The sequence below is a fragment of the Pipistrellus hanaki genome (genome assembly GCF_964339955.1).
Source record: "Pipistrellus hanaki genome assembly, chromosome: 5".
Taxonomy (NCBI): Eukaryota; Metazoa; Chordata; class Mammalia; order Chiroptera; family Vespertilionidae; genus Pipistrellus; species Pipistrellus hanaki.
This window is the reverse complement of record NC_140507.1, coordinates 72,574,270-72,588,508: the sequence shown is the minus strand read 5'-3', so window position 1 is coordinate 72,588,508 and position 14,239 is coordinate 72,574,270. Positions and strand designations below refer to the sequence as shown.

General features: G+C 47.6%; 1 protein-coding gene across 4 annotated transcripts in view; it reads right to left on the bottom strand.

Annotated features, from left to right (window-relative positions):
• CREB3L3 (cAMP responsive element binding protein 3 like 3) overlaps positions 1 to 14,239 on the bottom strand; it is a 37,144-nt gene that overhangs the window by 1,902 nt on the left and 21,003 nt on the right. The window contains exons 1-9 of one of the 4 annotated variants that reach the window (XM_084883613.1): positions 13,150 to 13,360; positions 9,739 to 9,852; positions 7,384 to 7,806; positions 6,273 to 6,401; positions 5,588 to 5,885; positions 4,617 to 4,729; positions 3,360 to 3,497; positions 2,723 to 2,829; positions 926 to 994 (exon numbers count right to left, since the gene is read on the bottom strand). In XM_084883613.1, the coding sequence (XP_084739739.1) occupies positions 926 to 994; positions 2,723 to 2,829; positions 3,360 to 3,497; positions 4,617 to 4,729; positions 5,588 to 5,885; positions 6,273 to 6,401; positions 7,384 to 7,410 (881 nt within the window). In that variant the 5' untranslated portion in view covers positions 7,411 to 7,806; positions 9,739 to 9,852; positions 13,150 to 13,360. Of the gene's footprint in view, positions 1 to 925; positions 995 to 2,722; positions 2,830 to 3,359; positions 3,498 to 4,616; positions 4,730 to 5,587; positions 5,886 to 6,272; positions 6,402 to 7,383; positions 8,617 to 9,738; positions 9,853 to 13,149; positions 13,361 to 14,239 lie in introns of those variants that run through there. The other 3 variants (XM_084883614.1, XM_084883616.1, XM_084883615.1) reach the window with 3 other exon arrangements.

Genomic DNA, 14,239 nt, shown 5'->3' with positions numbered 1-14,239 from the left:
ATTAGGCCTCATCTCAAATAACACTGTATCTGGTCTTCCTGTGTAAAATATCCCGACAGCCCTGGCATGGTAACAAAGTTGGTTAGAGCGCCATCCCAATAGTCTAAGGTTGTAAATTTGATCCCTGGTCAGAGCACATACAAGAATCAACCAAAGGCCCTAGCCAGTTTGGTTTAGTGGATAGAGTACTGGCCTGTGGACTGAAGGGTCCCGGGTTCGATTCCAGTCAAGGGCATATGCCCTGTTGTGGGCTTGATCCCAAGAAGGGGGCGTGTAGGAGGCATACGATCCAAGATTCTCATCATTGATGTTTCTATCTCTCTCTCCCTCTCCCTTCCTCTCTGAAATCGATAAAAACATATTTTTTTTAAAAAGAATCAACCAATGAATGCATAAATAAGTAGAACAACAAATCAATGTTTCTCTCAAATCAATATAAAATAGCCCTTCACCCTACTTTGTTTTTCTTCTTACAAACTATCACTATTTGTGTGATCCTTTATGTATTTTTGTCTTGAGTATCTCTCCCACTAGACTGTGAGTTCTTTAAGTGGAGGGACTGTGTCTTTCTTCATTTGTGGTCCCAGTGCCCAGAACTATGATGCAGAGTAGATGCTAAATAAAAATAAGTGGATGCACCCCTTAGATGGAATTCTGTGTAGTTCTCCAATACACCATGTCCTCAGGCCATTCATATGCCATTTCCCATGAACTCATACATCTTTTAAGACCCCAAATCCAAATCCCCTCCGCTATGCATCCTGCCTCCTTTCTAGGTGGAATCCTTACCCGTACCCTCCCTCCTTACCCCCCTTCTCTGCCCTGCTACACAGAAGTTGCCCCCTCCTCCACACTGTTCACCTCTCCTGCAAGGGGTTTGGGGGCCGGTTCCCCTCTCCTCTGCCCTGGCTGGACCAAGACTCACTGGTTCTGCTTCTCGAGATGCAAAACTTTCCTCTGAAGCTCCTGGTTCTGGGCAGTACAGGCCGACATCCTGCAGGGACAAAGTCACAGTGACATTCAGAGTATGTCTGCCACCAACTGCCCAGGCACCTCTTCCTGTGAGGCTCCACTTTACAGGCAGGGAACCAAGGCCAAAGAGGGGAAGTCACTCATTCCAAGTCACCCGGGCAAGTCTCTGAGGCCAGGATTGAACCAGTGTCTGCCAGTTTCTAGGTCCCATCTCTGCATTGGTGTGGGAGCTTCACTCAAGTCTGAGCCCCATGAGTGGAATGGAATGCCAAAGTCAGGCAGTGATGCTTCCAGAAGATGAAATAGCGGGGAGGCTGGGAGTCCAAGGAGAACCAAGTCACACCCCTCACCATCCCTGTGACCTCGAGCCTCTCAGCTCTCTGGCCGGACCTCAGTCCCCCCACTGGTAAAACTGGGTTACAGTTATTTAGTTCACAGAGGGGTTCGGAGGATGGCAGGAAACAAAGTTGAGTAGGGGCTTGGCAGATGGCATTTGAGGAACAAGAGAATGATGATTGTTCCATCCAGGGTTCTGATGGAACCTTTTCCCATCTGCATCCATCTGTGAACATGGCCGTGGCCCAGACCACTCAGATGTGGAGTTTAAATACTCAGATCACAGCGTGAGGATGTGTCAGTCCTCATATCACAACCAGGGAAGAGAAGAAATCCCCTCTCTGAAAGGTCCTCTCTAAATAACTCAAGAGATAAAGAATTAGAGAAAACCTAGGGTCCACGTGGCAATGACAGTAGTACAAATCAAAATGTGTGAGATGCAGCTAAGGTGCTGCTGAGAAGGAAATTATAGCCTTAATTCAGCTCAATGAACTAAACAACAGCATAAAATCCACCACCACCACCACCGCCACATACAAAAAGCCAGTCTAAGAAGGACATAACAAGCTTATAGTAGAGATGAAAGAACTCGAAAAGAAAAATACAATTGGATGGAAGGAAAAGCGAGAAATCTATTCTTTGCAAAGAATAATAAATACACAAACTTCTGGCAAGATAAATAAAAAAGATTTAAAAGAGAGAGAGAGAGAGAGGGCAAAAGTAAACAAATGAATTATTAAGAAGAGCATAATTTTTTAAAAAAATATTAAGGGCATAATTATAGCCCAGCCAGTGCTGTTCAGTGGTTGAGCATTGACCCATGAACCAGGAGGTCACAATTTGATTCCTGGTCAGGGCACATGCCCAGATTTCAGACTCAATCCCCAGCGGGGGGTGTGCAGGAGGCAGCCAATCGATGTTGATGTTTCTCTTTCTCTCCCTCTCCCTCTAAAATAAATAAAAACATTTTAAAATAATAGGAGAGAACTATCAGCCATTTTATGTCAATAAATTTGAAATCGGCATCTTCACAAAAAAAATAACATCCCAAACCTGACCCAGGAATAAGTTGGAAACCCAGATAGACCTGTAACATTCCATAAATTCATTCTTGGCGGTCACAACAGCTCTGAGGATCAGAGATCTCAACCAGGGAAGTGAGCATCCCATATCCCATGACCTGGCAGAGCCAGACAAGATGGATAATACCGCCCTCTCTTTTGGTGCCACATATTCTAGGGACCCTGAAATCCTTCCCTGAGCCAACTCTCTGCATATTTTGTCCTTGCAACTCACATGAAAAAAGGTCCCTCCTGGAGAGGGAAGACGACTTTAATTTTGTCATTACATCCCTTTACATCCCTTTCTCTGGGCCTCAGTTTCCTCCCTGAGTATGCCCAGGACCCAGCCTTACCGAGTTTCCAGGCCATCAATATATTCCTTCTTCTTTTTACGGCTTTCTTGGGCTGACTGTTTGTTCCGGATTTTCCGGCGGATTTTTTTCAGGACTCGCTCCTCATACTGCCACGTGACATGGGGAACAGGCTGAGTCAGGCTAAAGGGTCTACTCTGTTGTCTGGGCCCCACAATTTCACCCAGTCTCTTCCCAGGGTAGCCATCCCAGACCCAGGGACGTGGGGGCAGACTCCTGATGATTTCAAAACCAGCTTTCCTACCCCTAAATTCTTGCAGAGTCTCCAGGAGAGTCCTGAGTCCTGGAATCTATCCAGCTTCTATTCCCAGTTAGTAACGTGCGACCGAACTCTGTGTACGGTACGACTGCGCCACCTTCTGGTCATACCTGAGACCAGTGCTTTTCATGGGGGCCAGCTAATACCAACATTAAACTCAGGTGTTGATATTACGTGAAAGGGCTGAGTGAGAACTGTGGCGAGATAGGGAGGTCTCACTAAGTTGGCTTTTTGGATGACTTTTACTCTGGTTGTAGTCACGTCCAACCATTTCAGTGTGGGAGGCCTAAAGGTGGGACTCATGGGCAGCTAGCTGCAGGAAGGGGAAAAGACTCGGAGCCAAGGGCTTCACCATCTCACCTTGGTGAGGGGCAGCTGGGTGGGCAGTGTGATGCCTTCTTTGGCCAACAGTTTCTTCTCGTCCTCTGTCAGCACCAGTTCCTGGCAGTGCCCAGTCCCAGATCTCAGCAGGTGGGGGGCTGCCAAGGAATGCGGTTGCTATGGAAAAAACAGGGTGGTTGCGTTGGGGGCAGAGAGTGGCCGCCTTTGGGAAATGAAAGAGGCACCAGATCTGATCGATCCATCTGCTGTAGAGTCCCCACTGGCCAGCACACAGCCCTTTGACCCAGCAACTCCACTTCCAAGAATTGATCTTACAGATACCCTCCCACATATGCAAAAGAAGGGGCATACGGAATTTTTATTCACTTAACCAAGTCACTAGACAGCTATTGATAGCCACCTACTACATTCCAGGCACCATTCTGGGCTGTGCACATTCATTGTAACACTGTCTGCAATGCCAAAGGATTGGAAGCAATGAAAAGATCCAGCAAATAAGGCACGGCCTATTTGTTCAATGGAATATTACACAACTCTGAAAAGGGATTGCTCTCCATGTCATGCTATGGAGCAATCCCCATACTAAACTGTCAACTTAAAAAATAAATAAATAAAAATAAACTGTCAACTTAAAAAAAAGCAAGGGGAACCATTTTCATGTGGCCTGCTACTCTTTATATTAACAGCTGGGTGGCTAAAGGCAAATTAACTTCTCTATGCCCATTTCTTTATATGTAAAATTAAGATAATAAAATATCTTATGGCCAGTGATTGAGCATCAACCTATAAACCAGGAGGTCACAGTTTGATTCCTGGTCAGAGCACAGGCCTGCGTTTCAGGCTTTATCCCCAGTAGGAGAAGTGCAGGAGGCAGCTGATAGGTGATCCTCATCTCTTTCTTCCTCTCCCCTCCTCTCTGAAACCAATAAAAACTATTTTTAAAAATATATAATGTAATCCCCAATCTTCAGGGTTATTGTAAATTAAAAGATGATACATTTAAAGCATTTAGAAGAATGCCTGGCCTATAGTAGGTGCTTAGTACGTTTCTGTTCGTTTTGTTTTTACTACCACTGTGGTAGAAAACGTCCCAGCTCGGGAGATAGAGAACTCAGGACTGGAGCCCACAGAATTGCCTTGGATGTGACCCTGGACAAATCCAGCCTTTGTCTGTGACTCAGTTTTTCAGTCTCTGAAATGGGGATATTGGGGCTCTGTGCACCCCATGTGGTCTCCCCGCTCTGATGCTTGGGAGTTGGGGGAGAGGCTGCTCACCAGGTCTCCACCACTGCCCGAGAGGAGGAGGTCTTTCACCGTGAGGTTGCAGCTTGGGGGCGAAACTGCCAGCTCAGCCTGCTCCTCAGGATAGAGGCCCGGGTTCCACATTTCTAACCAGGGCGAATGGGGACACAGACAGGGAGAGGGTCAGGTGGGGGGCACTGATCTCCCAGCTCCTACCTGCCTCCTCCACCTAGGCTTCCAGGATTGACTCCAATGTGTAAGGATTTTGGGTACAACTTGGGGCCCCAAGGCCTGGGTTGAAGGGGACAGACCCAGCTGGTGCCTCAGTCTCCCCTCTCTGGAAGATAGAAACCCAAATTCATCAGGACATTGTCGAGGGACCCACTGCCAATCAGGAGAGAGAGGCTGGTATTGCCCAGGATTCTAGACCGGATTTACAGCCAGCCAGGCCTTATCTCCCTTTGGGGCAGGGACCAGGTCTGATTCACCTCTGGTTCCCTCCCCCCCGTGCCCGGCCCACTGAAAGTGAGCTGCTCTCCAGAGCACAGACTTCAGAGTCTCATTCTCACTGGGTGAAACGCGTGCCCTTGGGTAAGTAACTAACCCTCTCTGAGCCTCAGTTTCTTCAGCTCTCCAATGGGATTCCTAAGAGCTCCCATTCCATTGCAAGGCTCAGAGGACAAAGGATGCCCTACTGGTGTCTTCTGCATAAAGTCTCTCCCAAGAGGAGGCCTTGACCACTGGGATCCACGACCTCTCACTTTTATGGAGCATCTACTATGACCCAGGCATGGGAGGTACAAAGACAAGTTTGGCAGCATGACACCTGGTGCCACAGCCAGCCTGTGGTGGGTGCATCCCAGCTCTGTGGCTTTGACTTGTTGCTTAACCTCATGGGCACTCCGTTTCACCATCTGGAAAATGGGCCCATGAGAGCATCCATCTCAAAAGGAGGGGTACGTGTGTGATGAGGAAAGGGCAGTGAGAGAAGACACAGAACTCACCCAGGTCTATGGCCACAGAGGCCTCGAGCACTTGGGACACTGGCCCGGGAGGCCGGCTGGGGCTGTGGGGGAGGGGAAGGTAGGGGGGGCAGAGCCCCTTGCCAGACTCCGAGAAATGGCAGCCGGCCGGGGTGGCGGTGGGCACATTGTGTGGAGGGGTGTCCTGCGGGTCGGAGGGCAGATCTTCAGAGATGCCGCTGTCACTGTCCGCAGGAGACCAGAGAGGGGAGCTTGGTGCTGAGTCTCCGGAACCCAAGATACAGCTGAGGAAATCATCAGATTCCGGGGCTGGCAGGACCTGCAGGCACGAGGGGGTGGGGCGGGAATGAGGAGGTCTGTGCTTTGCTCTGGATCGCTGTGTGACTGTGGGCAAGCCACTGACCCTCTCTGGGCCTCACTGGTCCTTTCTGCCAGAATGAGGGCTTGTGGGGCTTGAACACAATCATGTTCCATGAGAACACCATCCTGCCTGAGTTTGAGTTTGGACCCAACTCCAAACTGCTGTGCGTGTGACCCAGACAAGTTACTGGACCTTGGATTCATCACTTCTCAGGCACCGATGCCGCCTGCCCCTTGGGGTAGCTGAGAGGTTCAAAGCAATACTGTGCTTTGCTGAAATTACACACCGTGAGCGCGAAATGCTACCAAGCTGAGTGGAGTTCTAGCTGCAGGGGGGGTTCCTCACCTGGTCTCCGACGTGGCCCCAGTCCTCCCCCAGATCTTCATGTCTCAGAATCCCATCCTGTCGATCAAACAGGAGGTCCAGGAGCTCCATGCTGTCCATGGGGCCTATGGAACAGGTGGCGGAAGCCATCTGGGGAAGGACGGGACAGGCATGAGGGTCACACAGCCTTTCTCTTCCCCATCTCCCACCTGCCGACCCCCACCCCCTAGGCCTGTCCAGCTTAAGTTCAACTTCCACTCCATCTCCAGGCCCGGCTTCCACCTCCAAATCAGTGCTGAGGGGCTGACCCAGAGTTCCCAGGGCGAGATGAGAGCCGGTTGCTTTTAAAAGTGCTAGACAAGCCAAAACCGGTTTGGTTCAGTGGATAGAGCATCATCAGCCTGCGGACTGAAAGGTCCCAGGTTCGATTCCGGTCGGGGACATGTACTTTGGTTTTGGGCACATCCCCAGTAGGGGGTGTGCAGAAGGCAGCTGATTGATGATTCTCTCTCATTGATGTTTCTAACTCTTTATCCCTCTCGCTTCCTCTCTGTAAAAAATCAGTAAAATATATTTAAAAATAAAATAAAATAGCCGAAACTGGTTTGGCTTAGTGGATAGAGCGTCGGCCTGAGGACTGAAAGGTCCTGGGTTCGATTCCAGTCAGGGGCATGTACCTTGGTTGCGGGCACATTCCCAATGGGGGAGTGTACAGGAGGCAGCTGATAGATGATTCTTTCTCATCAATGTTTCTAACTATTCCTCTCTCTTCCTTTCTGTAAAAAAATCAATAAAATATATTTTTACAAAATAAATAAATAAAATAAAATAAAATAAAATAAAAGTGCTAGACAGATGTACACACGGGGACAATCAGCCTGCTCACTCCCTGGAGCTGACAGAATTGGCCTCTCATTCTCAGCCTGCCCATGTCCCCTGGCTAAGGGGGGGAGAGCCTGGGAGAAGTTAGAGCAGCCCTGGAATGGAGGCATGGCTTTGGTCACTGCATTCTCTCTCTCGGCCTTTCTTCCCATCTGTGCAAGGAGGTGGGGGTTCCTTCCAACTCTGGGAGCTTGGGGAGAGTTTCCTGGCATGGCCCTCCCCTCCACCCGCGGACCCAGGCAGGACTCACCTTTCCAGCGGGTAGATCTCCATTCATGAGCCCGGCCAGCTCTGCCTCCAGCTACTTTCCGTGTCTCTTGTCGGTAGAAGCTCTCCCCAAGTCCTGTTCCTGTCTGTGGCTCTGTCTCCCCACCCCCAAAAGATGCTGAAATAGTCCTGGGGTGCTCCCAAACCCACCCCCAGCTGCTGATTGGGGGACAGGCCAGACGGACAGGGTAAAGGGCCAGTGATACCAGGGCAGGCTGGGGGAGGGAAGAGAAGACCCGTTATCTTGATGTTTTGTGCTTTTCCTGCAGGCCAGGGGCAAAGGCCAAAGTCTGGGGTGCCTTCGCTCTGCCGTGACCTCTTCCCTACTTTTAGGGACTGCTTCTTATCAGAGTCCTAGACGTCGGATAAAGGAGAGTCCAGGGCTCCGGGCCGGTCCAGTCCACTCCTAGGACAGGACAAACAGGAGGACCACCCAGACCTCTGCTGAAGCGGTTCTCTCTGCAGGAGCTCCCTCCCCTCAGCACAGCTGGCAACCCCCTGCCACCCTCCAAGCCCTCCAGGGCTGAACCCCTGTAACCAATTCCTTCTGGAATCTTCTATCGTTAATTCATTCAACAACTATTTACTGAGCCAAACTTGTTTCCACCTCAGGGCCTTTGCATTTGCAGTCCCCCTGTCTGGACCTCCCCTCTCCTCCTCCGCTGACTCAGTCACTGTGAATGTTTGATATCTGTGAATCAGCCCAGGTGGCCGAGAGCCCATCTCTGACCCAGCAGAGAGAAGACCCCTCCTCAGGTCAGATCCTTGTTTTCACTGAACTCCTTATTTAAAATGTTCTTACTTGTGTATTAACTTGCTTGGTGTCTTCCCTCAGGTCTCCCCTCCCCACTGCACCCAGAACGGAAGGGCCTTAGGGGTTAGAGTGTCTGTGTTCTCTGCTGGGCCCTCCGTGTCCAGGAAATGCCTGGCACACAGTAGGTGCTCAATCAGCTCTTCCTCATTGAGCACCTCCTGTGTGCCAGCCACCATTTGAGGCACTAGGGCTGAGGCAGTGAACGAGCTAGACCATAAACATATAAATAAACCAGTAAACAGATAAACAGGGTAAGTACTACTGAAAGACTAAGCGAAACCATGATAAAGGGCAACTGAGGCCTAGAAAAAGCCCCTTTTAGAAGGTGACATTTAAGCACAGCTCTTAACGATGACAGAGAGACAGCCATGGAAGATAGGGGAAGGGTGTTTCAGGTAAAAAAAATAAAAATAAAAATAAAAGCACATGCAAAGGCCCTGGGAGGGCTGTGCTGGCAAGTGGGAGGAGAGGGAGGGGCTGGGTGAGGAAGAGGGAGGGAGGGAGCGGTAAGGACAGGGAGGGCACAGGAGCAGGCTGTGTAGGGCTCTCTGGGCTAACACAGAAGTCTGGCTTATACTAAATATAGCGAGAAGCTGTTGATGCCTAGCCGGTGTGGCTCAGTTGGCTTAGCTTCATCCCATGCATCAAGAGGTTGCTGGTTCAATTTCCAGTCAGGGCACATGCCCAGGTTGTGGGCTGGATCCCTGGTAGGAGGCATTCATGAGGCAGCCAACTGATGACTCTCATCAATGTTTCTCTCTCTCTCTACCTCTCTCTCTATAAAATCAATTAAAAATTATTTTTAAAAGACAGAAATTCTTAAAAAAAAAAAAAAAAGAAAAAAAGAAAAAAAAGGAAGCTGTTGAGAACTTAGTGAATACTCGGCTACATTGGGACTTCTGTATGTCGCTAGAGATGACGCTAGAGATAACCACTAGAATGACGCTAACAGCTAGGTTTACAGTGTAACTAAAAAAAACCTCCTTGCTCCCCAAAAATTTAAATCCTGGTGTATATTTCTCAATGCATCGATCATTATTTATTCATGCAACAAAACTTTAATGAGGACCTACTACGTGCCACACATGATGTGTTTCTTGTATCCAGCAATAAGTTACATTGCAACAGTTGCCCCTCCCCGAGGGGGGAGGGGAGGCGGGCACTGAGAAATGTCTGGGGACATCTATGGTTGTCACAACTGAGGAATATTCCTGGCACGGAGTAGGTAGGGGCCAGGGATGCTGCTTAGCACCGCAGAGTCCATGACAGCCCCACAGAGAGTGACATGACCCCAATGTCAGCAGGGCCCGGGGGAGACCCTGTGTTATGGTAGCTGTCCCCTCTGGATGCTGGTATCATTATCTTGTCCTTGGCTCCCAGATCTCTCTTATTTCCTTTGCAATGGCTCTGAGGTGGATCTTTAAGGGATTTGTTTGGTTTGGCTTGTCTTTAGTGATCCCGTCATAATATTTACTCAGCTTTCGCTGCGAAGGCACTGCGCCAAGCCTGTCCTGGCAAGCGTACCAAGTAGGTGAAATCTGATTTCGGGACTTCTTTCTGCCTCCCCCTTAGCCCATTCATGACTCTCAGGAGTCCAAGTTTCCTTGCACAGAATTCCTCCTCCTCCTCCGGTGAAGCCTGCCAGGAAGAAAGGATGTGGCATTACTCGCTTATACCTTCATGTAGATTAAGACCCTCCTCCTCCCCCTCCCCAGGATATTTGTGTTTCTTTAAATTTTTATAATTATAGACTTCAGAAGCTTTCATAAACCCCACTGAAGAAATATCTGGCCCTAACCGGTTTGGCTCAGTGGATGGAGCGTCGGCCTGCGGACTCAAGGGTCCCAGATTCATTTCTGGTCAAGGGCATGTACCTTGGTTGCCGGCACATGGGGAGTGTGCAGGAGGCAGCTGATTGATGTTTCTCTCTCATCGATGTTTCTAATTCTCTCTCCCTCTCCCTTCCTCTCTGTAAAAATATCAATAAAATATATATTTTATATAAAAAAGGAGGATCTGAACAAGTATGATAAGGATAAACATTTGAGGGAGAGCAGGACTTTTTGATACCCTTGACATCACATTATCCCATTGACTAGACACAACCACCTACTTCAAATTTCCATAATAGAGCCCACCAACACATTTCAGTGTGAAACGCAACCCCAAAAGGATGCTGCGGCCAAACCAGAGGAGGGAGCACTGCGTCAATAAACAGCTTTGCAAAACTTATCAGAGCTTTTACACTCTTGGAGCGAACAGAGTTTGTCGCATTTCCCAAACGTAATTGTATAGGTGTGGGTTTTTTTCATTTTTATTTGATTTGTTCTGAACCATTTCTGACATATGAAAACGTTGAGAGATAACCACTAGAATGACTAAAATAAAGACAGGCAACATCAGAAGTTGTCGGAAGCTATGGAGCAATTGGAACGCTCGCCCACTGTTGGTGGGAATCAAAATGGCCCAATCACGTTGGTAAACTTTGGAAAATTGGCAGTCTCTTACAAAGTTAAACATTTATTCACCATACGATTTAGCAATTTCACTCCTGGCTATTTACCCAAGAGAAATGCAAGTGTATGTTCACAAAAAGACGTGAAATGTCATGACAACTCTACTCATAACTGTCCCCAACTGGAAAGAACTCAAATATCCAACAACAAGAGAATGGATAAACAAAGTGGTATATCCATACCACACAACAGTACTCAGCCAGCACTCATCAAATTGAACACACCTAAGACCTGCATTATTATTGTAAATTAATTCTACCTCAATAAAAAGTATAAAAAATATATATGTACAACCATGTACATAAAACATTTAGAAAAACAACCAAAACATCCATTTTAAAAATCCATCAATAGGGCATTGATTAATAGAGTCTGATGCATTTGCATAATGGAATATTATGTAACTGTGGGAATGAATAAAGATTAGTTGTACCTACTGATAGGGGACAATATTATAAACATTGCATCATATATTTTTTTTTATTGTGGTATCATTCAACCTATTTATTTATTATCATTATTATTGCTTTAGTCCTTACCCAAGGATATTTTTTCCATTTATTTTTCTTTGAGAGAGTGGAAGGGAGGGGAGAGAGAGAGAGAGAGAGAGAGAGAGAGAGAGAGAGAGAGAGAGAGAGAGAGAGAAAGAAAGAGAGAGAGAGAGAGAGAAGTCAACTGGTTGCCTCCCACACACGCCCTGACCTGAGCTAGGGGATCAAACCTGCAACCGAGATACATGCTCTTGACTGGAAATAGAACCTTGAGACTCTTACGTCCACAAGCCAATGCCCTAACCACTGAGCAAAGCTAGCCAGGGCTCAACACACATTTATTTGCCTATTCTGTGTTAGGCAACAAAAATGTCTTTTGCTCCTTCCGTTCGTCTATATTGGTTCAGGAGCTTAGCTAATCAGAAAGAGGAAGAGGTGTGGGGTGAAGAGCTGAAAAGTCTCCAGCCTCGTTCTGGCCAGTATGGCTCAGTTGGTTAGTGTTGACCCGTGCACCGAAAAACATTGCTGGTTAGATTCCCCATCAGGGCACATGCCCAGATTGTGGGCTCCATCCCCAGTAGGGGGGATGCAGAGGGCAGCCGATTGTTTTTTCTCTCCCTCCCTAAAATAAATAAGGACATATTTTAAAAATAAAAATAATAAAGTCTCCAGCTAGGATTCATCTGTAAAATAGGGACAATCATCATGGCAAGATCTACTGTGTGCAATATCCCCAGTCCTGGCACCATGCCTGCCACACAGTAGCTGCCCACTCAGTACTTACGGAAGGCACAACTGAACGTCTATAAATATAACTGTTGCAGCCTATAAGCCAGTTCTGGCTCTCTGCTTGTTTTTGTAAATAAAGCTTTATTGGCACACAACCACACCCATTTGTTTATGTAATGTCTGTGGCTGCTTTATATACAATGGCAGCGTTGAGCAGTTGCAACAGAGACACTGTTGCCTGCAAAGCTGAAAATATTTAGTATCTGGTCCTTTTCAGAAAAAGTTGGAACTTGCCATTATTAGAAATAGCAAGGGTTAGCAGATTAGACCTGCTCTGCCCACTACAGGAGCCCCAGGCCACTATGGCTATTGAACACTTGAAGTATAAAAAGTGTAATCGAGTACAATGTTATTTCATTTTTGTTCATTTGAAATTTAAAACTAATACTCAAGTCACTTAATGGACAAATTTTGAGTAGACATGAAACAACCTGGGTTTGTGAGTCTACGCTTTTTACTATAAACTTTCTGAACTCCATAAGTACACATCAAAGATTTCTGATAAAGATTTAGTGACCAAATTGATAAGCACATTGGATGTCCAAGATTAGTATGAAGAAAAGTGTAGTGCCATATTCATAATTTTGATATTGACCACATGTTGAAATGAAAATAGCTTGGATTTAGTAATACAATAATTTGGATTAACAAAATATATTCAGATGAAAATTAATTTTACTTTGTGCTTTTTAAACTATAGCTGCTAGAAAATTTAAAGTGATACATGATATTTCTCTCAGACAATGCTGAGTTAGAACAGGGCCTGGGTTCAAATCCTGACCCTGACCCTTGTCACTCTGTGGCTGCGCTTCTCCCTGCCTCAGTATCCTTATCTGCAAAATAGGTGATAAAGGACCTGCCTTGCCGGGTTGTTGGGAGGATTCAAGGATTAAAACACGTGAAATGCCTGGAAGGGACCTCCACAGAGTCAGGCCTGAAAACCTGGCCGTCATCATGGCTGTTACTATTATTGCTAGTATGTGTGTCTGTAAGAACTATGTTGTGCTCCAGTCCCAGACAGATGCCCCCTGCCTGTCACTTCTGGGCGCCTCACCCTTTGGCCACAGCACAGCCTGGGCCTAACGACAGCCCCCATTTTGCACAGGCGGGCAGAGGGGCTAATAAGGGTTATGACTCACTGTGGCCACGCCGTGAGTCAGCCACCGTTGAGACAACGCCCAGACGGGGGCTTGCCCCTTGTCGCCATGTCACCTCCCATTTCTTTCGGCTTCTCTCTACGCTTCTCTTTAAGGTCAGTTTTGCAGGGAAGAAGCGAGGGGTTCTGGGAGCAGCAGCTCCTTGGCCAGCTCCTCCCCCAGCCTCTTCTTCCTCCTCTCCTCTGGGTCCCTCCCTGGGATGTGGCCGTGCCAGGCAGTGAGTAAAACCCTTGTGACATGGGTGTGGCAGGGGCAGGCCAGGGGCAGGCCAGGGGCTGGGGGAGTGGGGGAACTCTGATCTGCCTCTTGAGCAATGCTAACTGATTAGCACCGAATCCTGGAGACCGCCCAGTTCTCTCTCCTCTTACATCATCCCCTGTGGCATTTCCAGAAAGTTCCGGGCTCCTGGGAATGGGTGAAGAGAGGGTGTGAACCAGGGTCTCCAAACACCATGAAGGAGGAAAACTTGGTGGGGAATAGGCTCCCTCTGCCCTTCCTGAAGATTGAAGGAAGGCTGAAACCGGTTTGGCTCATGGATAGAGCGAACTCAGGGTCCCAGGTTCTGTTCCGGTCAGGGGCATGTACATTGGCTGCGGGCACATCCCCAGGGTGTGTGTGTGGGGGGGGGGGGGCGTGCAGGAGGCAGCTGGTCGATGTTTCTCTCTCATCGATGTTTCTAGCTCTCTATCCCTCTCCCTTCCTCTCTGTAAAAAAAATCAATAAAATGTTTTTTTAAAAAAGATTGAAGGATGTATGTTTCCCTAATGGTTTGGCTCAGTGGATAGAGCATCGGCATGCGGACTGAAAGGTCCCAGGTTCAATCCCAGTCAAGGGCATGTACCCTGATTGCAGGCACATCCCCAGTAAGGGGTATGCAGGAGGCAGCTGATCGATGTTTCTCTCCCATCAATGTTTTCAACTCTCTATCCCTCTCCCTTTCTCTATATAAAAAAATCAATAAAATATATATATATATATTTAAAATGCAATATCTTCCCCACCCCAAAACCAGGTAATTTTGTTGTTGTTGTTTTTTTAATTGAAGGATGTTATGTCCAATAATTCATTCATT